We start from the raw sequence: 25,940 nt of genomic DNA on the forward strand, positions 1-25,940 counted from the left end.
CCAAAGAATAAAGACCCAACCTGTTCAACCTCTCTCTGTAGCCTAAGTGCTGAAACCCAGGCAACATTCTAGTAAATCTCCTCTGTACCCTCTCCATTTTGTCGACATCCTTCCTATAATTTGGCGACCAGAACTGCACACCATACTCCAGATTTGGCCTCACCAATGCCCTGTACAATTTCAACATTACATCCCAACTTCTATACTCGATGCTCTGATTTATAAAGGCAAGCATACCAAACGCCTTCTTCACCACCCTATCCACATGAGATTCCACCTTCAGGGAACAATGCACAGTTATTCCCAGATCCCTCTGTTCCACTGCATTCCTCAATTCCCTACCATTTACCCTGTACGTCCTATTTTGATTTGTCCTACCAAAATGCAGCACCTCACACTTATCAGCATTAAACTCCATCTGCCATCTTTCAGCCCACCCTTCCAAAAGGCCCAAGTCTCTCTGTAGACTTTGAAAATCTACCTCACTATCAACTACTCCACCTATCTTAGTATCATCTGCATATTTACTAATCCAATTTGCCACACCATCATCCAGATCATTAATGTAAATGACAAACAACAGTGGACCCAACACAGATCCTTGGGGCACTCCACTAGACACTGGCCTCCAACCTGACATACAATTGTCAACCGTTACCCTCTGGTATCTCCCATTCAGCCATTGTTGAATCCATCTTGCAACCTCACTATTAATACCCAACGATTTAACCTTCTTAATCAACCTTCCATGTGGAACCTTGTCAAATGCCTTACTGAAGTCCATATAGACAACATCCACAGCCTTGCCCTTATCAATTTCCCTGGTAACCTCTTCAAAAAATTCAAGAAGATTAGTCAAACATGACCTTCCAGGCACAAATCCATGTTGACTGTTTCTAATCAGGCCTTGATTATCCAAATAATTATATATATTATCCCTAAGTATCTTTTCCATTAATTTTCCCACCACAGACGTCAAACTAATAGGTCTATAATTGCTAGGTTTACTTTTAGAACCTTTTTTAAACAAAGGCACAACATGCGCAATGCGCCAATCTTCCGGCACCATCCCTGTTTCTAATGACGTTTGAAATATTTCCGTCATAGCCCCTGCTATTTCTGCACTAACTTCCCTCAATGTCCTAGGGAATATCCTATCAGGACCTGGAGACTTATCCACTTTTATATTCTTCAAAAGTGTCCTCATTCTTCAGGAAACGGGGCTTCCCCTCTTCCATTATAGATGAGGCTCTCACTAGGGTCTCTTCTACATCCCGCAGCTCCGCTCTTGCTCCCCCTCCCCCCACTTGCAACAAGGACAGAATCCCCCTCGTTCTCACCTTCCACCCCACCAGGCAGCGGATCCAACAAATCATCCGCCAACATTTCCGTCACCTACAACGGGACCCCACCATTGGCCATATCTTCCCATCCCCTCCCCTCTCTGCGTTCCGCAGAGACTGTTCCCTCCGTAACTCCCTAGTCCACTCGTCCCTTCCTACCCAAAACACCCCATCCCCGGGCACTTTCCCCTGCAACCGCACGAGATGCAACACCTGTCCCTTTACCTCCCCCCTCAACTCCATCCAAGGACCCAAACAGTCTTTCCAGGTGAGACAGAGTCCTCCAACCTCATCTATTACATCCGCTGCTCTAGATGTCAACTTATTTACATCGGCGAAACCAAGCGCAGGCTCGGCGATCGCTTCGCTCAACACCTGCGCTCGGTCCGCATTGACCAAACTGAGCTCCCGGTGGCCGAGCACTTCAACTCCCCCTCCCATTCCCTGTCTGACCTTTCTGTCATGGGCCTCCTCCAGTGCCATAGTGAGGCTCACCGGAAATTGGAGGGACAGCACCTCATATTTCGCCTGGGCAGCTTGCAGCCCAGTGGTATGAACATCGACTTCTCCAATTTTAGATAGTTCCCCTGTCCCTCTCTTCCCCTCCTCCTTCCCAGATCTCCCTCTGTCTTCCTGTCTCCACCTATATCCTTCCTTTGTCCTGCCCCCCCTGACATCAGTCTGAAGAAGAGTCTCGACCCGAAACGTCACCCATTCCTTCTCTCCTGAGATGCTGCCTGACCTGAGTTACTCCAGCATTTTGTGAATAAATACCTTCGATTTGTACCAGCATCTGCAGTTATTTTCTTATACTAAGAGAACTCTGGTGGTCAAAGTACACAAAATAACCTCAAAGAAAAATGCTTAATTTAAAATACTGGCATAAACCAGAAAGGATGGTTGGAGAGCATGGGTGAAATATAAATCATGCCATTTAGAATCAAATGACTGTGAGACTTTCTCTGAGGGTGTTCTCATCAGGTTTTATATGCATGCTTGTGTATATAATGCCAAATGATTGGTTCAGTTAAACACTTTGAGATTGTCTAGCAAACAGGTTAACAGGAACTGACTGATCTTAAATTTGTATTTGTACACCAATGATGACCAGAAATGTAGGAAGAAATTCTGTCTCCAGTTCAGTGTTTTTATACACTAAATATGATTGGGGGGGGGAGGAATTATCTTGATTTTTACAAAGAGATGATCAGAGGATCAATTACTTAAGCATTAAAAGAGGTTTAAAAAAATTGAAGATTGCATCCTCAAGTTCTTCCGAACGAGAGATATATGTGCAGAAGTAACCGATCATTTCCTTCTCTTATTATCTGATCAGAGATATTTCTTCCCATTATGCATCTGTTGCCTTTTGAACATGATAGAGCTGTAAAATAATAAGATTTGTGCACGCATGCAGGTGAGTTTAAGATATGTATATTTCTTTCTTAATCAAATTTAACTGCTGTGCGGAAATCTAAATTCCAGAAGTTACTATTTTCTGGTGGACATAAAGGACACTATCCTTCAGCAATATAACAAAGTGCATTGAAACTTCTGGGACAAAAACTTAATTTCCCTTATCTTTCTGTGTTTCTGACTTGATGCACTGAAGAAAGAAATCAGGTAACTTTACAACGCTGCCCTTCATTGAAGAATGTGCGTAATATAAGGAAAAGCAATCAAAAGGAGAAAACAGAGGCCAATTCTCGTTTCTTGGTTTTTGTTTGGTCTGATTATCACTGGGCCATATTCTCCTATTTTTCAATGTGTCTTCTGTCTGTATTTGACAAAACATCTACTGGTATATGTTCAGTTATAACTATTGGAATGCATACCATTTACTTGAAGATGATTTATTGTGGTTAATTATCTTACATCTTTAAAATAGGAGCAAGTTCAAGAGAAGCCTGCTAAGCCTCCTGCATCAAAACCAACCAAGCCCCGACCCAAAAATCGTTTCTCGCGCTATCGCTCCAGTTCAGCTCAGCGGCTACGTAGACAGCGACAAGCCAGCTGTCAGTCAGAGCCAGCACCGGTGGTGGCTGTTGATGAGGGAGCAGCGGGGACTGTGGTAACAGAATCCACATCTACAGAAGGAGTACCCAGTGTAGCAGCCCCAGGAGTGGAGCCCATATCAGAACCTACAATTGTCTCCCAACCAAACCGAACCAATGTCAAGTATCCTAAAACCAAAAGAGTAAGTGTGTGTGTGAATATATCCGTCTCATTTGTCGATTGCGGAACTTCTTAATTATCGGACTGTTTCCTAAACAATTTTTGTACAAATTGATCAATTTGAGTTAATATCAAATACATTTATAAAACCTGGTGTATGATTCTACCTGTATAATATGGCCGTGGCTGATCTATGTTGGCCTCAACAACTCTTCTCTGCCATTTTTCCTTACCCCTCTATTCTTCAATATGTAACCCCTCCACTTGAATGATCTAGCTTTCACCACCTACCAGGGCAGAGAATTCTAATGAATCACCATCCTCTCTGAGAAGAAGTTTCTATGTACTTCAGTTGCCCCATATCTTGTAGTTCTGTGGCCTTGTTTGAGACTCTCCCACTGTCCCTACCATCTACCCTGTAAAGCCAGCCCCCTTTGGGTCTTGTATGTTTGAATGAGGTTACATCTCGTTACTCTAAACTCTAAATTAAAAGTTTTTTGATTTGATCTTCCCTTGGATTCTTGATGGACTCCATCGAATACCAGATAATTCAAATACCAGAACTCCGCAAGGGCGTTTATGCAGAGCTCTCTGACATAGCACTCCAGCCATCTAGCTTTATTGCAATGATACAGAATTCATTGCTGGGTGATCCTAGGCCTCTGTTGTTTTTTGTATCACTTCCTCGTTCAAAAAGAACATTGATGTCACATAGTTTTGTCTTTAAATAGAGTGGCTTTCAACTTGGGCCTTCATATTTGTACGTTTCAACAGCTGTTGCAGAGCCCTGCCAATTTAGTGACTTGGATATTTCACTGTTTCTCTTAGATGGAAGGAAACAGAAAGAGTAAAAATGGAGATAGGATTCATTCCCATTTGGAAAATCATGTACTTATTAGGGTTAATAAGCTTCGTCCAAGGGAACTTGATTGAGTTTGTTGAGGAAGTGACAAAGATTATTGATGAGGGTAGAGCAGTGAATGTTGCGTGTGTAGGTTTTGGTAAAGTATTTGACAAGACCCCTCATGGTAGCCTGAACCACAGGATAAAGACACGTGGATCAATGGGGACTTGGTAGATTGGATTTTAAATTGGCTTAGCCATAGAAGACAAAGGGTAGTGCTAGAGGGATGTTTTCTGACTGAACAATGGTCTGCAGGGATCAGTGGTGGAACCTCTGTTGTTTGCAATATTCATAATTAATTTGGACAAAAATGTAGTCCTGTTGGTAAATTGGCAGATGACAGAAGTGGAGTGTCTATATATTGAGGAAGGCCATCAAACTATACAAATAGATAATCAAATGATACAAATAGATCTGTTGGAAACACGGGCAGAGAAACGACCGCTGGAGTTTAATCCAGTCAAGTGTGAGCTTTGCACTTTGGGAGGTCAAATGTAAGAGGAAAGTATGCAGTAAATGGGTCTTGGGAATATTTATGTACAGATGGATCTTGGAGTGCAAGCCCATAGATTCCCGAAAGTAGCAATAGAAATGGATAATGGTAAAGGCGGCATTTGGCATGTTTGCCTTCATCGGCCGATGGATTTGAATATAAAAGTTGGCTAGTTACTTTGCATCGTATGAAGCTTTGGTTAGGCCACATTTCGAGTACTGTGTAGTTTCTGTTGCTGCATTACAGGAAGTTTGTGGAGATATTGGAGAGGGTGCATAAGATGCTCACCAGGATGTTGCCCGGATTATAGAGTATTAGCTAGAAAGAGACGTTGGACAAACCTGAATTCTTTTGTCTGGAGCATCGTAGGTTGTGAGGCGACCAAATAGAAATTTATAAAACTGAGATATTGAAATTAATGCATAGCTTTAAGGTGAAAGGTAATGGCGATTTACAAGCCATGTTTTTTTTAATACAGAAAGTGGTTGGTGCCTGGTACATGTTGCCATGGGAGGAGATGGAAACGGATATGATAGTAATGCTTCAGAAGCATTTAGACTAGTCCCTAGCAGGCATGGACTGCAGGGTTAAAGACCATTTGCAGGCAGATGGGATTAGTGTAATTTAGCATCATGGATGGACAGATATGGTAGGAAGAAGGAACTCTTCCGACACTGAACTGTTCCATCTTCTATGTTTTCTGTGGATGTAACAAATAGCGTAGTTAAAGGGGGCACTAATGGACGAGATGTATTTGAATTTCCAAAAGTGCCACACATAGGATTGTTGCACAAAATAAGTGGCTTGTGGGTTATAGTAATAACATGGATGTGAGATTAGCTAAGTAACAGAAAACAGCGAATTAGGCAAATGTATCATTTTCATATTGGCAGTCCTTCACTCGTACATTGCCAACGGGTTCATTGCTGATGTCTCAACTGGTGGCCCAAAGGGCCGGTTCCCACACTGTATCTGAACTAAACCACAGGTACAGCAGTCCATTACAAAGCAATAGTGACTTTTCTGCTAGGGAAATGGAATGTAAAGAAAGGAACAGACAGCAACTTTACAAACCACAACTAGAGTATTCATCTCAATATTCAAAAAAATATATACTTTTAACGCAATGCAGGGAAATTTCATGAGGTTGATTACGGGGATGAAAGGGTTGACACACATAAAAGTGGCCCTGAACACTTGAGTTTAGAATAATAAGCATTGATACTATTGAAATATAAAAGATTCTGAGTGGAATTGAGAAGCTGGATGTTCAAACAATCTGCGGGACTTGGTGTAAGAATGAGTGTTCATCTATTTAAGGCAGTGATGATGAGGACTTTTGTTTTCTTTCACTGAGTTGCAAAAGTTTGGAATTCTGTACCCCAGAGAGCTGTGGAGGCATTCATTGCCTATTTTCAAGGTAGTGACTGCCAGCTACAAAGACCAATGGGAGTGGGAGTGAATAGGAAAGTGACGTTGAGGCCAAGATTGAGTGGCAGAGCAGTCACAGGGAGCTGATGACCTACTAATGTTTCTTCTTAAAATCCTCGATTCTCATTTTGTGATAGCTCACTGAATCAATTGGGAACGGGACTTTTAGTTATACCAAATGACTATTTTTTCCCCCTACTTTTTGTTTAGTATTTGGTTACGGAATGGTTGAACGACAAGGTAGAGCGATCTGACTGTCCATATGACCGCCCATTACGCATCACAACGGATCCTACGGTATTGGCAACAACATTGAACATGCTGCCAGGTCTGAGCCATAGTCCTCATATTTGCACAACCCCTAAACACTACATCCGCTTTGGCTCCCCCTTCGCTCCTGAAAGAAGGAGGCAGAGAGTTGTGTGTGATGGCAGTTACGGATCCTGCAAAAAGGTAAGCATGTACTTTATCTCTACACCAATTTGTGGTTGCATAATATAGCCTCATGAATTTGGATTTAAGTTCAAATAACAGATAAAAAATCTTTGAAAGTGATGATTTATAGCCAGTGTTAACAGTGTTATCTGCTATATTCAAGGATGCTCATCAAACCCTTTTGGCAGAGAATGCTCGATATGATTTTGATGTATGATATGGCTGTAAATGTATCTGTGTGTTAGTTTTGGTCACATTCTTCAAACTGAGATGAAATTAAAACATGACTAAATCTAATTAATCAAGTTAGCCAAAATATTTAATGCTTTTGTTAGTATCTGCTTGTACAGTAATTGAGTTTCGTGATCTCACTTCAGACTCCTTTGCTTTAAAATGGCTTTAAAAACTCCTCCTAGCAGATAGCTGATTAGAACTAGGAATGTGGTCTAATTCTAAGTTGTTGGTATTTTTTATTGTTATCACTAGGTAAGATTTGTGCATTGACCACTATCATCATTACCTTCATTTTTCCATTGTGCTCTTTTCAACAGGTCTTTAGGCTGATCCAATTTAATCAAAAGAACTTGTATGTTATTTTCCTGTTGACAGTTTCGATTTGCAAAGAATTAGGTAGTTTCATCACATCCTTTTGGCTTTTTGGGGGAAATTATTTTTTGGTTATGTCTGCCTAGACTGAGAATAGACACAAAAAGCTGGAGTAACTCAGTGGGTCAGACAGCATCTCTATGAAAAGGAAGGTATTTATTCACAAAATGCTGGAGTAACTCAGCAGGTCCCGGACTACATTATACTCTCTATGAAAAGGAATAGGTGGCGTTTCAGTTCGAGACCCTTCTTCAGAAGCCTTTTCTTCTTTTCCTTTTCTTCTGAAGAAGGGTCTCAACCCCAAAAGTCACCTGCTGCTTTTCTCCAGAGATGCTATCTTCGCTGTAAACCAGCATCTGCAGTTGCTTCCTACACACCTAGACTGAGAATATTGTGTTTGGAAAGGGAAGGCTTGATAAACAACTAAACCCAATTTCAAGAGGAGTATTGTTTTTTTTCCCCTGCTGCAATAGATGCTTCACATTTAATAGTAGGTTACTTTTAATATGCTCCTCGTTTTCTCGGATAAATTAGTTGACAGCACATTTGGTTCGTTTTTTTCCCAAGGATTCCACAAGTTTAATTACTTTACAGCAACAAAATCAAATGTTGAATACATTTTCTTTGTACTCAAATGTGCATCAGTGTAAATGATATTTTGAAAGAATGCATTTCTTGTTTCAAGCAGCTTCATTATCTAATTTGTTTGTTTGGTTACTAAGTCAACATGGGAGTTTCTTCTTTTGAGTTTTATGTTTTTGAACAATCCTTTGTGTGTTTAACCAAGTGTTACAATTAATTATTTTAAGGAATTAATTTAGTCATAAGATTATGTATATGTTGAGGTGAATGAGATTCCATAGTTCTGACTCCAATCTTGAAGAAATGGTATTTTGTTCCATGATAGAGTTGCAAAATGCACTGTGTAGTTCAGTTTTGAATTAACATGGCTTGGGTGTTGGCTACAATGAATAAAAATCTTAGCTGAAGCTTGAGAACATCATAGATTTTGCTACCATCTGGTATTAAGTATGTCAGACTGTTATTGTTAATTTGACGAATTCTTATCACACAGGCATTCCATCTGGAAAATCTTAGTGAAAATTACGTATTTGAATCTGGCTCGATATTTAAATGGGAACATTTCCTAGGAGGCTGTTACAAATTAGATACAAATTCATGAGGCTGTGGAGTTATTGGAAATATCAAGATTCATGGTTCGTAGTAGACTCATTCTTGGTCCAGCTTAAATCCAAATTTGGCTCTTTATCTTGCTTCAAAAGAAAACTTAACATTATCAAATTTTAAAATATGAGACTCGTGCATTTGTCACATAACATCTTTGATAGTCATTGCTTTTATAGTCAAATGTTTTCCATTTATTTATAGTTCTGTGTACTGCATTTTCCTCAATGATGCCACTTTCACACAGATGTTAGACTGGTAGAAGTCTGCAGAATTGTGCTTAAACCATTTTGGATAATTAACCTGGTACTTTTCAGCGATGGATGAAACAGGCAATGGATGAGGCCATGGTGCAACTTCCGCTTACACCAGATATAGGACAAGAAACACCACCTATATACCACAGCAATGACAGCGGCAGTATGCCTGACGAACTGGATGATACCAATACCTCAACAGGTAAGTTTAAAAAGTAACATTTTTCATTGTTATAGTCAGCCTATCACTGCAAGCCTAGCTGCTGGGAGCCATTCAGCAAAATAAAAAGCAATCTGAGGCAGACCGATTGTTTAATGATTGTTCCCTCAGCAAGTGGGTGAGATTAAAAACTGAATACAAGAGAAAGGTGTCATCGCATAACCTTCCCACACCCCAGCCAAGGAGTCATTCTTCATAAGTGAGCCAAAGAATTAATATTTTCAGGGCCAATTGACCATAATATGCAATAAAGCAAAGATGTTCTCATTACACATTAATCATAACAGTATTTCAATTGTAGTAATACATTTCTGCTCATTGCAGCAGCATTAGACAGGACTTTTGCAATGTATATTGGAAGTGGCTGTCACTGGGTAAGTCTGCATTTAAAGTGGGAGTTGTGTGACGGCCAGCTGGTCAAAATTCAAGACCGATGGTCTTCCTGTCAGGAAGGAAGACAGGTTCAGAATCCTTGATTGATGAGATATGTGGAAATTGTAGTCAAAAAGAGAAAGGAAGCACATGCATGGTTTAGGAAATTGGACCAGACCTTTGAGAGGTGTAAAGGAAGCAGGAAAGAACTGAAGCAGGGAATCAGGAGAACTAAATGGGACCACAAAATATCCTTGAGTAAGGAAAATTCCAAGGCAATTTGTGCATACATTAAAGCAAGAGGGTAGTTAGGGAAAGGATAGCTAGCTAAAGCACAATGGAGGGAATTTATGCCTGGAAATAGAAGAATTGGCCGAGGTACTAAATAAGTACATTGCAGTGGTATTCACCAAGGAAAAAGGACAAGGAGAATATTTAATTAAGGGTGGAGGTATGTTGACATTCTAAGGCATGCTGATATTATAAAGGAGGGGTTAGACACAAAAAGCTGGAGTAACTTAGAAGGACCCATTCCTTTTTTCCAGAGATGCTGCCTGTCCCGCTGAGTTACTCCAGCTTTTCGTGTCTGTCTTTGGTTTAAACCAGCATCTGCAGTCCCTTCCTACACATTATAAAGGAGGATGTTGGGTCTCTTGAACTTCTCAAGAGAGGAGTTTGCTGGAACCTCCATTGAGATCTCTTTATCCACTCTAGACACAGGAAAGGATCCAGGGATCTGGAAGATAGCCAGTGCAAAGTCATTTTTTAAGAAGGACACTTGGGATAATACAGCAAATTATAGGCCAGGGAGAGAAATTATTGAGGATTCTTAAGAATAGGATTTACTCAAGTTTGGAAAAGCATGGGAATATCAATGTGGCTGTGCGGGGGAGGTCAAGTCTTATGAACTTGATTGTTCACGGAGGTGTCAAAGATGATTGATAAGAGTAGGATCGTGGATGCTGTCCACATTATCCATAGAACCTCTAACTTATTTGGACAAAAATGTTGGTGGGCTGATTGATAACTTTGCAGATGATGCATAGCTCCCTGAAAGTGGCAGCTTAAATGGATAGGGTGGCAAGTAAGGCATTTGACATGTTTGTCCTCATCGGTCAAGAAATTGAGTATAGAAGTTGGTATGTTGCAGCTATTTTAAACTTGGCTTAGGCCACATCTGGAGTACTGTCTACGGTTCAATTGCCACATGGCATGGAAGCTTTGGAGAAGATGCAAAGGAAATTCTCTAGGATATTATCCGGATTAGAGGGTATTTTAGCTAGAAGGAAAAATTAGGCAAACTTAGATTCCTCCGGCTCTGCCCGGCCAGTGTTTCAGTGCCCTGGCACATGGGGCAAATTCGACCCGCCAATCAGCACGGAACTCCTGATGAAGTTGAGATCGGCTGCCTCACCTGGCCAACTCGCCACAGTTTCAGGAGGACTTCCGGGGGGAGGGGGGGGGGGGGGGGGTTCAAATGCACTCTTATGATTTTGACCGGATTAGAGGAGGGGGCGGAACACTAGTTGCTGGATAATCGGTGTTTGACATGTATGTCTTTTGCACTCAATTGGTCTCATCCATAAATTTTGCCCAAAGTCACCAAACTTCCCTTCTCCGATTTCCTTTCTGTCCTGATTTCTTATCTGTATGTCTTGTTTTGTTCTATTCCATACTAATTAATGATTTTCTTAAATGGGGGATGGGATTGGATGTATGCAATTTTGTTGCCACATTCATGTGCTTGCTATGCCAAACAGCTTAACTTCACCACTTCAGCTTGTCTTGAAGATGAGAGGGGAATGATTTAATAGCAACCCAGGGGGGGGGGGACTTTTTCACGCAGAGGGTGCTTGGTATATGAAACGAGCTGCCAGAGGAACGAGCTGAGACAGGTTACTATAACAGCATTTAAAAGACTCTTGGACAGGAAAGGCTTAGAAAGATATGGGCCAAATATGGGCAAAGGGGACAAGCTTAGATGGAGCATCTTGGTCGGCATGGCCAGGTTGAGCTGATAGGTCAATTTCTGTGCTGTGTTACTCTGTCTCCAAAGTGTGTCTGTGTTCATTCAGTAAGGATGTTTGATAATTTCTCTATTTTCTAGAGTTGATTGCACCTCTGAAGAAACGAAAGGCACGGTATCTGTCAGACGTGAGTTTGACCGATTTGCCAGGACCTTGTAGTCCTCTGTCAGCACCAGCGTCTGTCACGGATACGGCCATGTCCAGCCCAACAATAATGACGCCTTGCACCTTGTTTCCAGGAGAAGAGGACAAGAAAAATGAATATAATACAGTTTACTCACCCCTTCATTCCCTTGCTGCTAGCCGATGTAATACTCCACTACAGTTTGAGGTAAATATATCTCCAGCAGAATGAAAGCCATTTTCACTCATGAGTCAGGTTGATCATTTGGTCTTCTCTCTTTAAATATAACTCTTCCAATAGTGTTCTCTGTGAGACAAAATTAGCTTCCTTTTTAATTTAAATGTGATAAATGGATGAAATATTTATGCTAGTTGATTTAAAGTGCACTGCAAATACTCATTTTGATATCAGCAGTCTTTACCTCTTGGCTATCTCAATGTATGTGGCATTAAGAGTTTTCGTTTTTACTGATTGCTTTGGTCATTAGGTTTCATGCTTGCCTGTTGGTTCTTTGATACCCAACATATCAAATATGTTTACCTCTGTGTTTCCATAAGTTGTTTATTTTCTCCTTTAAATATAGGCTAAAGATGGAGATCAGAGACAATGATCTTCTTGAAGTTGCACCATACTTTGTAAATCATTTTGTAAAACTAACAAATTCATTTTGAAAGGTGCAACTTTCAGAATTCAGGTACCCCGTAATCTAGTTTGACAGGTAATACTTAACAAAGACAAGAATATTTGTTTAGGCCCCATTTAAACTGTTATTTAAAAAAAGATAAAGTTTGATAAGACCGATGAAATATAACCGGATAGAATTTAGCCTATTTTGCATACAATTAGAGTAGTTCTTCCCAGTGCATTTTCATTATTGATAGAAAATAGAATTATTGTATATAACAGAATTTAACTGCATTCTCACTTTTATAAACACAAATAGAAATAGTTGCTGTTGTTGCTACTGAGAGTAAACTCTGGATAATTCTGATCAATTCATTCTCCTGCATATTTGTTTTAAATTATATTTAGCAAAGTTTTTTTTTCTCCTGACCAGTACTTTCACAAAAGTTTTTTAAAGAGGTGAGACCACACTTTCAGTTTTTGTGCAGGTTTGGTCACCCAGCTACAGGGAGGATGTTATTAAGCTGGAACGAGTATGGAAAAGATTCATAAGGATGTTTCCAGGACTGGAATGCTTGTTGTATAAGGAGAGACTGGATATGCTGGGGGAGTTTAGAGGGCTGAGGTGACCTTATAGAAGTTTTCAAAATCATGAAGGCCAAGATGATCCGTCATCTTCCCAGCTTGGGTGAGTCTAGAATATGAGGGCATCGATTTTGGCAGAGGGAAATTTTTTTAAAGAAGCCCTCAGAGGCATCTATTTTACCCAGTGGATGGGGGTATTTGGAACGAGTTGACTGTGGAAATTGTAGAGGCGGGTACAATTAGAGTCTTTAAAATGCATTGAGATACGTAGATAGGAAATGGTTAGAAGGATATGGGACAATTGGGTAAAAAGGACTAGCTCAGGTAGGCAACTTGATTGCCATTGATGAGATTGTTCAAAGGTCCTGATTCCATGTTGTGTAACTCCATTGTGTAGCTGAATCACTGGTTTGAGGAGACTTGGGCAGAGTGGGAACAGAATTGGTTGATTGCATTGTGCAAATTACCAACAGTATTAAAACAATAATTAAAATAAGGGAAATGTAGAAAATCAACAATATTTTCTTGCACGTATGTCCCTTATCTTTTAATGCAGGTAAACTTATCAACATCTCACCATCAAACAAGTTTTGTAAAAGAAAAACTATACGGTGAACAAGAAGTATTTGAAGTACAGGGCTGTATAAAGTGTACTTTCAAAGCTTTAAAATACATCGGGGAAAGCTTTTAATTGTTTTTGCACAAGTTTGCAGTGTTGTGACAAACATCATTTACCTGTTCACTTGGTGAATACGGTGGTTGGCCTAGACTTACCCACTTCCAAACAGTCAGTTTGTCTGAAAATGCGTGGAGGTGAAAAAAGCCAGTGTCTAAAGCATTCCATATTTTCTGTATCATGTTTCAAAGATCTTTTTAAAAATAGCTTCCGATCCAATAGAATCACCTACCCAAAGGTTTTGTCCATATGGCTTCCTTTACCACTTCCTTACTTCAATGGAAGGTAATAATTTGTTGCTCAGCCAAGTGTAAAGCTTTCTTTTTTTTATCTAGTAGGACTTTAGGGGAAAGATTTCTGTGGTTTGGATTCTGAATGGCATCAGAACAGAAGATGTGGCACTTTTAAAACCTCCTTGCATTTCAATAGCAAAAACTATATACTGTGAGCATTGGCATTAATCTCTCACTTTAGGATATTGATACCTGTGTAATATTTTTATTACTTTCTAGTGTAATTATTATGCTTGTGCTTCACACATCCTGATTTTTTTTTAATTCATACAAGAAATGAGGATTGAAGATACTTGGAAGTCACTTGACAGAACCGTGTTTGTCAGCCTGTAATGTTTCATTTAAGTTTAACTAGTGTTTCAAAAAAAAATTCTCCCCAGTCTGAGTCCTGGCGACATCGTTTCTAACATTGTTTTTATCCCACCTTGCCTTTAAATCAATTCTAATTTTAGGAGGTGGACAAGGGTGTCTGGTTGATTTATTTGATTAATTTATTTCAATGTTTCCAAGTGAGAGGGATCCAAGAACCTCATTTGATTCCTTCCTGGTTGATTGGTGAAGATCTAGAATGCGTGTACAGATTTAGAGGTGTGAGTCCATGTTATCACTTTTGGAGTTGCTTCAAATCACTTGACCACCCGAAGTACTGAAGGTCTTTTGATCTGATGTAAGATTTTGACTTGAAGACAAAAATGCTGCTACTTTCATTTGGGCTGAAGGTTATCTCAAAGTTTTATGTTTTTTCTTTCGTTACCTTTATGTCCTTTGGCACACTACAAAATATTTTTTCCCACCAAAATGTTTGCGGCATTGTTTGTAAAGCGGACCTAAAAGGAATATATACAAAATGAATTGGAAATTATTTGGATATATTCCTAAATCTGGCTCAGAGCTGTAGTTTGCAAAACAGACAAAAAAATTGGCATCAAATGTTCTCAAAGACTAAGAACTGTGAACAAATAAGTTCTACTGTGATCCCAACTTAACCTAGAGTTAAGCAGAGATTCAATTTTCTCCTTTTCATCTCATGAAGTTGTAGATCTCTTGGTAAAATGCATTTTTTGTGTGCGTGTGCCAATTCATTATTCATTATCCAAATGTTGATGACAATTTTACAGTAGGTCTAGCAGCAAAGCGTAATCTTATTTTAGCATAGGCAATACACAAAGCACTTCCTTAAATGGTCACTTGATAATGATTACAAGTGGGTATCCTAGCTGACTATCCCATCAGATAAGGCTCATGGTAACCAAATTAGTCCAGTGAAAGCTATAATGAAAATTGTTTCAAGCATTTTCGATTTGTGCTTCCTAGCTGTCCCAGTGGGATGAACACTGTTGATGTACAAGTTTCTATAATTAAACTGGTCCCAATTTATGATTTCAATAACAATTAAGGGTGCAAAATCTATGACAGAAAGAGAAAAATTCAATGGGATTCTTCACTTGTAATTATTTGATGAGCCAAGAAGTCAGCTAACACCACATGGTTTCATAAAGAAGTAACATACATTGGTTTGAAAAGATGGACGCAAAATGCTGGAGTAACTCAGCGGGTCAGGCAGCATCTCTGGAGAAAAAAATAGGTGATGTTTTGGGTTGGATCCCTTCTTTAGTCTGAAGAAGGCTTCCGATCCAAAACGTCACCTATTCCTTTTCTCCAGAGATGCCGCCTGATCCGCTGAGCTACTCCAGTATTTTGTGTCTACCTTCAGTATAAATCAGCATCTGCAGTTCCTTCCTATGCATTTTGACCACTGGTTTGAAAAGAAATAGACTACAAAATGCATTGCACTGATAACATTTAATTTGTTTTGAAATCTAAAGCAAACTATTACAGATGCTGGAAATCTGAGCGAAGTAGAAAATTCAGGAAATCTCTGTAGGTTGGGCAGTATCTGTGGAACAAAAAAAAGTAAATGTTTTGAGACACTGAAATTTTTAGAGATACAGCGCGGAAACAGGCCCTTCGGCCCACTGAGTCCGCGCCGACCAGCAATCCCCGCACATTAACACTATCCTACACCCACTAGGGACAATTTTTATATTTACCAAGTCCATTAACCTACAAATGTTAACTCTGTGTCTCTCCCCAGTGATTGTACCCAATGTACTGAGTACTTTTGTTCTATTATTAAATTATTGTGGTAAGGGAAAATGTTAATTGATATAGTACAAGTATTAGATCCAATTAATTGTACAATTTCAATAAATATGACTGAGAACCCGTCTGAAGAAGGGTCTCGACCCGAAACGTCACCCATTCCTTCTCTCCAAGATGCTGCCTGACCCGCTGAGTTACTCCAGCATTTTGTCATACCACTGAGAACCATCATGTCTCCTCCATCCATCGACCAGTGAAAAATAAAATTATTTCAAATGTAATCCCAATAGAGACAGTTATTTAACAAGATATTCCCAATAAGAAATGGAATTTTAACAAGGAATACCTTTTATAATTTTAAAAGATGTTAAAATTGCAGTCTTGTTGACACTAATCTTCATTGTTAATGTCACAGTTCTTTTTTTAAACAGTTTATAATGAAGAAAGGAAGAACAGCGAGTGGGTGTACTCCCTTCTTCCTTAGGAGTAATTCTCCATTCTGAATTCAAAAGCAAAACTAATGTGTTCATTTCTCCACTAATGCCTTTTTATTTCTAGTCAGTCAAATCAGAAGTGATTTCTGACAAGAAGCAACTGGAATGATTTTTCTTCAGCTTCCTTCTAAAGTTTATGCAGAATAGTTCAATGTTTGCATTAACCTGTATAATTTTAATGAGAATACATACAAATGTATGATTGCTATACACACGCATATGCTTAATAAATACCTTTTTGATGTTTTGCAGAGTACGGTCTTAGATCATATTTGCCACAATTGCCCCCCAGAAAATTCAAAATATGTGGATCAGCTAAAACTCTTGCAAGGTTTGCTTCACAGCTGATACACAATGAGTGTTCATATCAGAGACTTTTGTTTCAATCTGGCCATGACAAATTATTTTCTATGACGTAAATTCTTAATCCTGATGTTTGGTTTTAAAAATTATCCCATTGCGATGTGTGTTCTTGATTTCTTTCATGAACAGAGCAAAATGCATTTAGCTGACCTTATATTCTTCCAACATGTGGGTTCATGGTCCAATTCGGTTTATTGTGTCAGAAAATTATTATATTATTAATCCAAATTTATTTCACGATACTCCTTTGTATAAGTGTTACAGGTTATAATAAAATAAATAGGACCTAAATAAATCTGTTGACCAATGTTATTGTTTGGTTTGTATATATTGGTGTTCAAGTTGAATTGTCACATCACCACCTTTGTTCTGCAGGTTATGTGAGAAAGCTGAAGGATCTAAGAGATGCTGGCAGGATAGAGTTCAATTTCTGCCTGAAGTATAGAGTGGGCAATATTTTAGTATACTGATAAAGCTCATTGAAAAAATATAATAATCTCTTTTATCTGAAACCATTCCAAGTTTACCAGGGGAAAATGCCAAAGGAAAGAGCTGTCTCCTTAATTGTGTTGCCTTAAAGATGATCTCAATGTCAATATGTTGCAGCCCTTGTCTTTGCAACATTGCTCTTTGAATTTTATTTGTTACTGTTTTGTTTCATCTGCAAATATTATGATTATCAATAAGAACGTTATGGATGGACAGAGTATGTTAATAAGGCTGGAGAATTTTTAACAGATTATTTTGTAAGTGCATTCCACAGTCAATCAACCCATGCATATTGCTGATAATATAAAGGACTGTATCACTGATAACCTAACCTATCATATTTCACAGAATCATTTTTTAACTGCCTCAACCAGCTCTAAGACCGAGGGACATTGTGGAGCCTGTCTCCTGAGAGAAATTTTTGACATTGGGGTTTTCCCAGTCCCAGTGAGCCTGGAACATATGACTTTAATCTGGCAATTGTGCACATCCAGCTTCTGACATGCTTGCCACAGCAGACTCCAAGCAGTCTGAACTTTGACACATTGCCCTTTTTAATCTTCTAATGCTTCTTCATAGATCAAGAAACACTTCAGATTAGTTTTGCATTGTCATTTTATTTTAATAAAGCCTAACATTAAGCCACAGGTTATTGTTTTATTCTCGTTGTGCTTTGGTTTACAAACAAACACTGCAAAAGGGGATTTTGAATTGGCATTTACCTCGAGTAATTCAATGAACAAGGCAGATGTGGCAGAGTTAAACTTGATTGTCAATGACAGTTTAGTTTTCCATGTTGCCATATTGGCTAATTGCCCATTTTATTCGTGGGTTCTTTTTCTCCATGCTTCAAATTTTATCTTTAAATACCATTGTTTTTGTGTTTAGTACTCCTTTAGCCAATTCTCACCACCTTTTTAGCTCCTCCATTGTCGCAAGTTGCTGCTTTTAAACCATACCTAACAGTTTTCCTGGATCTGTCAGCTGTTGTTGTATAGGGCAGAGGTTGCAGAACAAAGCCCTTCATTTGGTAACACCAGTTCATCCTTTCATGAGACATAATATTTGAATATTTATTTCATTTTCAATTTTGGTCCTCAACCAAATTGAGGTCCAACTAAGTAACACTGATTAAATTCCTCTTCTTTGCAAGGGTTGGGATTTTTTTAAATACATTTATACCAATGTTATTAAAAAATGACACTTATAATTAAGCAAGCATTCCTAATAATAAAATGGAAATGGTTTTGTTTCCATAAACAAATCCCTTTTTAGAACAATGTCATGTTGCACAATGGCAAGTTGTGTAATTACAGCCATTCTTATTTGGGCATATAAGTTCCTAGTTGATTGTCTTTGTGTTAAAGAAAATAAATTTGCTCCCTTGAGTTTGTTTGTAACTAAATCAGTTTACAATAAAAGACTGTGGCTTTCTCTTGCTTTTGCTTACTCAACTTGTGAGTAGAGTTCTAATAACATGCTTTTCCCTTCTCTTAGAACATTTCCTCTCCTGAGAGTTCCCCAGTGCATAGGCCTGAGCCGTTTTCACCAGAGGTAGTTATCCCAGTATCTCATTTAAACTCGCAAGGCTGAAATAGGTTCTTGCGGCATCTCTCCCTCTCTCTCTTGCTCTGTGATTCCAACACAATCTTTTTACAGCATGATTCTTATATTTTATTCATCTGGTTGAATTTGTGCATGTCTGACTCAAGTCATTAATTTTTGCCAAACTGTGATTTAGGGTTGGAAACAAAATAGTAATAATAACCTGGAGGAAGGAGAGAGAGTGAGAGAGCAAAAGGCAGGGGATAGGACCGAGGATCTGTCTGTGTATCTGATGAGATAACAAAGCAATAAATGACATACAAGTCCAGTGGAACTTAAATTATAACTCCTGAGCATTAAATGATAACTGGCATAATTACTATTATTTTTCTCATGTCATGTTTGTTAGGAGTCTACTATTGTATCAGTTCACTAATTTGGTTGATCCTTTGTTTAAATCTGGATCATGCTAACCCATCCAATTCATTGGGAGTTGCTAATAAAAATATCCCAATTTATACCAATTGTGTGAACCTCGGGCACTTTATTGTCCCAGCTGCTTTTACTCCACAGTAGGTTTCCTGGTGGAAATTGCTGTGGTGCGGTTTTCCTGTTATATAGTTGTTTGCCAGCACTGTGCACATGACTCTTGTGAATTGTGCTTGTTGCTGTCATTCTGCAGGCAGTAACAAGTGAAGGCACCTTAACGTGCTGCAGCTGATTCTGATTCAGCTCACATGCATACAGAAGGAGGTGATTGGGCCCATCAAGTCCACGCTGGTTCCAATCTTGTCTTCATTCCATTTTGTCTTGGACATAAGGGAGGAAACTATGAACCCAGAGGAAAGGACGAGGTCAGGATTGAGCTTTGCTCAATGCTGCTGTCCTCACTATTTTTAGAAAGATAGTTCTAGTTCCAAACAAACAACAGTACCAGTTCCAAACAACAAGCCTTCAATCACAGTGACATGACAAGATATCGTTGAATCCTGTAATTTTTCTTATAGCTGATCTATATGAACAAATTTAAACAAACCAATTTAAATTTCTACAGAATGGATGTATTTTAAGGATTTAATGTGGCATTTTAAAGATTTAGTAGCAATCTCCCTAAGCATCGAAGCAGGTTTACTAAATATCACCTTCCCTCCCAAACGAATGGATGGTTATATTAAAATGTTCCACTTAGAAGATTAATTTATATTTTTTAAAGAATGATTCCCATAGTCTGTTCAGACTAAAAGCCTGCTGGTCTTATGTGTCTGTGTGATAAATGTGGTAGTTAATCTTTGTTGATTCGCAGACAGATCCTCTGACGTTGAGATGGATTTAGTTAATTAACATGTTGCTTTGTGAAGAATTGGACTCCAATTCTCAACTGTCACCTACATGAATCGATCTTTTTGTGAGTGTGAGATGCAACCGTTCTGATTGTGCAGCCAATCCAACTGCCTGCCTAACATTCAAAACGTTAACCTTCACCTTGAGGATGCAGTGCATCCTGTAGACCATTCACCTTCACAGATGAGGCATAAGGAGTTTGTTGTAGAGAACATTGCTTGATAGTAAACTATTGGTTTTTGCAAGCGGATGAATTTAAACTACTGTTAATAAAGTTTTTGCAATTCAGAATATCAGAATTGAAAATCAGAATAAAAGTATTTTGTCTGGAGGTTTAAGACTTGATTTAGAAAATGTCATTTGCAGCTACTTTCAGAGTCTGCAATTGGCTTTTGCAGTATAATTTCCTCATCGAGCCAATTTGATTTTGTTTAGGGACCTTCAGATTTATCACCTGTACAATTTCGCCTTTATTTGGCTCAATATCTCTCTCACAGGAGGCAGTTTTGCTGGCTGTGTTTCTGGATAAAAAAATATATAAATTGATGTGATAAAGATGTTTAACCAACTGCAATAGTTTTTAGCCAGCTTCGGTCATTAGATGCTTAAAGAATTTCTGTGACATTAATATATCAAGTCTTCTGTTCCCTTAGATTTCACAAAGGTGTGATCATGGAAATTCCTAATACCTAAATTCCTTCATTAAACTATGTTGTAAAGTATTTTGATATTTGCAAAAGTATTTTGATAGTGCCCTCCAATAACATTACTCAATAAGCCCAAGTTTTTCATCAAAAATAGATTTATATTTCAGTTTTGCTCTTTTCAAAAATATTTAAGCAATTTCCTTGCTCTCTCAGCCTAACTTGTGACGGGAAAATATATTGTAGGGGTACTGTTGACTGGTCTTCCTTTCTTTGGCTTTTGACCAAGAATGTGAAGCAGTCAACGTTAAATACTAATAATTTGACCGTGGCTATACTTAGCTTGAGACCAGACAACCAAATAAAACTCTGGTAGAGCAAGCAGTTAGAAACCCTGCATCCTGGTTGGGAGTGTCAGAGCTGCCAAGTCCTCAAGTTACCCATGCATGCTCTGGAGTTAGCTTTGGCAACTGTGGTGAACAGGACCGATGAAGACTTAGATATTTGGAAGTTTAGTTTTTGTAGTTGGCTCGCCTTTGTTTGTATGGGAAGATGATTATGTTAAAAGTATAAAAATGGGGTCTCCAGAGGAAATGTAAAGATTTTTTGTTCTTTTGAGTCCATATGTTTTGGCACATATTAAATACAGGTGTTGGTAGTTTTAATTATAAATGTATTTCTTTCCAATGAACTGAGATAACTAGCTAAGTCAAAAGGAATTCACCTCGATGGAAAAAATAACTTTCAGCAGTTTTGACTATTTAAGGAATAATTTAAATCTTAATCTTATTTTTGGTTGATTGCAGAGACAATTATTTTAAAATAATGTCTGTTTAAATTCATTGGTGGAAAGGCATAGATGCTCTAAAACAAAATTAAAATAATTGTTTTAGAGTTTTATAATCTAATGCCCTTAACAGTGATTTAAAGAAAATGCCAAATATGTTGATAATAAATTACAGGCTTAAAAGATCCACTGCAGTAGGTGTACAATGTTTATGTTGATGGGATTACTTCTCAACAAAATTTAGAAACTCCTTGTGCCTGAATCTGTGAAAGGACATCTATTAAAACTGCCATTACACTAACCTAATGGAGGTGACTAGCAAAGCATCAAGTTACTTATTGTGTGAATAAGGAATGTACTGAAGCATTTGTATAATTGTAGTGTGATGCTCTTTATCAATAAAGCACTGACACATGTAAGATATATTGTACACCTACAGTTTTTAATCAAATATTCCAGGTTTCGGGAAGATGAGGTAAAGATCTGAGCCTGACGACGGGAGGAGTTGACTGATTTGTTGATAATTATGCTTCTGTTAGACTCCAGACATCTAAATTTGATGTTTCTAGATTTATTTCAGTGCAGACCCAGCAACAGGAACCAGGCTGCAATACATGTATCTTGAGGAAAATAAGTTGGAACAGGCCATTCAACTTATTGTACCCGCTCCATCATTTAATAGGATCAAAGCTGATCTAATCTTGGCCTCAACACTACTTTCCTCCTATTTACCAAGAGCCCTAGACTCCTCTATAATCCAAAGATCTGTCAGTCTCAGCTTGATGCATTCAGTAATTTAACCTCCACAGCTTTCCAGAGTAGAGAGTTCCAAAGATTCATGAACGACTGTGGTAAGAAATGTCAACCCTTTATTCTGAAACGATGCAACGTAATTCCATATTCCACAAGAGAAAGCATTCTCTCAGCATCTACCAAGCCCCTCAGTGTATATCATTGGGAATTTTTGTCTGATTTGGTCTTAACATTGAAGATTTGGGATTCTAATACTGTAATTAGTGCACAAAATTGTAAAGTTCAGGTTTTTTATTCATTGATTAAAATAGACCAGTGGGAACATTTTAACATCTTTTAAATTTTATGTATTTGCTATTTGGGGATAGCTTGTTTTTTTGCAGATTTGCACTGCCATTCAAATGGCAAATGTCACCTTTGTTAGACAAGTGTAATTAAAATAGGTATGGGGTTAGATTCCCTGTCTGGAGGTCCACTGGAGATAACAGTCTAATAAGGAAAAAATCTACACCCCAAAGGTACTTAGAGTTTTTTATTATCCCATTGCGCCACCAGGTTATCATTCCTCAACAGCAAAACAGGGGCCTGGCAGCAAGTTTTTAAAATTTATTCACAGAATGTGGACATCACTGTCTAGGACAGAATTAATTGTCCATTCCCAATTGGTAGGCCATTTCATAGATAGTCGAAAATCAATTACTTCCTCTACAGCCAAAGCAGCCAAGGAAGATGGATTTCTGACAAACAAAACAGTATTTTACAAAAATTCTGCTAATTTCAAGGCCATCAATAGTTAATTAAATTCCTTTTTTTTAATCGCCAAGGTGGGATTTGAACTCGTGCCCCTGGATTGTTAGTCCAAGCTCTTAATGGCAATCCTGTTAATTTAACCTGACCTGTATCAATTTTTTTAAATGTCTACATTTGAGTAGGCTACAATTTCAAAGGGCAGCAGTTTTGATTAGTCTATCTTTGATCCACAAGAGCAAGTCTAACATTGTCAAATATCTCGCATACGCATTAGCAGCAAGGATCCTAGGAACATAATGGCCTTTTCCTCAATGTGTTCATAGGGTGTAACTGACAGTAGTGCTGGAAATGGGCGCACTTGAGAGATCTTGTGGACTTTTTTTTTGCTTTTTAATTTAGGGAGCTAAAAGAGGATATCTCCTGCTGAAAGTTTCCAACGCTAGCTTTGGAGACCTAAGAACTATCATCCCAGCACCCAATGCACTGTTGAGCTGCTATTTGCCACTTCAGCTGAAAACGAAATTTCAGCCTCCTTAGAGGAGAATCTTTCATTCACCTTTTATGTTATCCGTGCATCTGGCTGGATGTTAAACAAAATGGATGCTGAGCATATTTTTTTAATATAAGACGCACATGGAGAAAGAATTAGCTGAAAGTAGAAACCTGGTTCCTTGAGCTAAAATTACCAGAACGTTGTGGAGGCATCTTGTAGAGCCCTTAACATTATGTATCAGCCTTGTGCATATGTTTGCACCAAAAATACCAGTGCTGGTGAAAGGAGGCGTCATAAATGCACCATATCAGAAATACTCTTTGGGCAATGTTCTCAAGATTTTGGGTTAAATACATATGTTGAAAATTTGATATGTATTTAAGGCATTTACAATTTAATGATCAGAAAAGTTTTAAATTACTGTGCTGGTGTTTAAACAGAAGCAGAGCTCAGTCAACCACCTCACTTGAAATAGTTTCTTTTGATTCCCCTCATCAGGCTCATTTATTTTGTTTATCACTAACAAATAGTTCCTCCTTCTGTCATTTCAGCCGCCCCTGAGAGCGGATAATGACCAGTCCAGGACTAGTTTTTCAGATCTTTCCCTTCAAGCTGACCCAGATGCCACTACTCTTCGGGTCACCGAGGTAACCGAGGGGCCACTGTCAGACTGTGCTGCTGAACTTCCATGTTCTACATTAACATTGCCCAGTGAATCTGAAACTGGGTTTACAGGAAAGAACAGCGATGGTCCCTCGTCCCTGAAAAATGCAGAACAAGCATTCAGGACAGAGTTTAACTTAATCTATGCCTGTTCGCCTTTGAACTCCAACCTCCGAGACCTCACTCCGACACACAGGCTGGAGGGCCCTTACAGAGGACTCGAGAACAGAACCAATTACATCAGTGACAGGAAATCTTCACAATCGGAGCGAGGGTTTGGTGACGCTGTGTACATGAGTCCTTCTGGAGACTCCAGCTTTAATAGACAAGGCCAAGGATTCTTACCTGAGACTCTGCCAGGATCCATGTCACCTCAAGCAGATCGGCAACCTATGTTTTCTGAAGGAAATACAACATCTCAGCAAAATCCACCACAGAAGAAGAAGGCAAGTAACCAAATTTATGATAGCTCTGGGTATTATGCAGAAATACAACAATTTATGAGTAGCAGCTCACCTTCAGTGAGGTATGTTGGCATTCATAGTGAGGGGATTTGAGTATTGGAGCAGGGAGGTTCTGCTGCAGTTGTACAGGGCATTGGTGAGACCAAACCTGGAGTATTGCGTACAGTTTTTTGGTCTCCTAATCTGAGGAAAGACATTCTTGCCTTAGAGGGAGTACAGAGAAGGTTCACCAGATTGATTCCTGGGATGGCAGGACTTTCATATGAAGAAAGACTGGATAGACTCGGCTTGTACTCGCTGGAATTTAGAAGATTGAGGGGGGAATCTTATAGAAACTTTCAAAATTCTTAAGGGGTTGGACAGGCTAGATGCAGGAAGATTGTTCCCGATGTTGGGGAAGTCCAGAACAAGGGGTCACAGTTTAAGGATAAGGGGGAAGTCTTTTAGGACCGAGATGAGAACGTTTTTTTTCACACAGAGTGGTGAATCTGTGGAATTCTCTGCCACAGAAGGTAGTTGAGGCCAGTTCATTGGCTATATTTAAGAGGGAGTTAGATGTGGCCCTTGTGGCTAAAGGGATCAGGGGGTATGGAGAGAAGGCAGGTACGGGATACTGAGTTGGATGATCAGCCATGATCATATTGAATGGCGGTGCAGGCTCGAAGGGCCGAATGGCCTACTCCTGCACCTATTCTCTATGTTTCTAAACTTAAGATACTTAATTTTTCCAAAGGTTAAATGAGAATGCTACTTACATAGTAAAGTAATTATATGATAAAACATAATGTTTTCACTTTGGAAGCTAAATACTTTTTAGGGAAAGAAGATCCAACTCTTGAGGTCATGACCAAAGCTAATAAAGTAGCTTTTCACATGTTTATTAACTTTCACTTTATCTACCATGATATTTGTTTCTTTCTATGCCAAGAAGGAGATTGTAGGTTGACAAGCACAGGAGCTGCAAACAGCCTAGTCTTTTAATGTTAAGAAAATATTTGCAGTTTTAAATCAAAAAGTAAAGTTCAAAACAATATATTAATACATAATTTTATAAAGAAAGTAAAGGAGTTAGATTAAGTAGTTGTTTACTGCTAATTTTAAATTTGTTTGGAAACTGATACTTTCAATCATTTTGAGTCAAAGCTTTCCCTGTATTTTTATCTTACATCAGAGCAACTGACAGTTTTACCAAACAATGTTGTAACCGGCATCACTTTAATTGCTTAACCTTTGGTGATTACGATTTTATGGATTACGTTGGAAACTTTTGAATTCCCTTCCTAATTGTATCCACTTCTTCA

The 25,940-nt window shown here is 38.7% G+C and overlaps 1 protein-coding gene across 9 annotated transcripts in view; it reads left to right on the forward strand.

Annotated features, from left to right (window-relative positions):
* setd5 (SET domain containing 5) overlaps nt 1-25,940 on the forward strand; it is a 142,319-nt gene that overhangs the window by 105,583 nt on the left and 10,796 nt on the right. For 8 of the 9 annotated variants that reach the window (XM_078414114.1, XM_078414122.1, XM_078414116.1 and 5 more), the window contains 6 exons: nt 3,232-3,540; nt 6,557-6,799; nt 8,890-9,031; nt 11,529-11,779; nt 18,697-18,753; nt 24,064-24,621. In XM_078414114.1, the coding sequence (XP_078270240.1) occupies nt 3,232-3,540; nt 6,557-6,799; nt 8,890-9,031; nt 11,529-11,779; nt 18,697-18,753; nt 24,064-24,621 (1,560 nt within the window). The remainder of the gene's footprint in view (nt 1-3,231; nt 3,541-6,556; nt 6,800-8,889; nt 9,032-11,528; nt 11,780-18,696; nt 18,754-24,063; nt 24,622-25,940) is intronic. The other variant, XM_078414120.1, reaches the window with a different exon arrangement.

Source organism: Rhinoraja longicauda, chromosome 17, assembly GCF_053455715.1.
Source record: "Rhinoraja longicauda isolate Sanriku21f chromosome 17, sRhiLon1.1, whole genome shotgun sequence".
In the NCBI taxonomy this organism is placed as follows: Eukaryota; Metazoa; Chordata; class Chondrichthyes; order Rajiformes; family Arhynchobatidae; genus Rhinoraja; species Rhinoraja longicauda.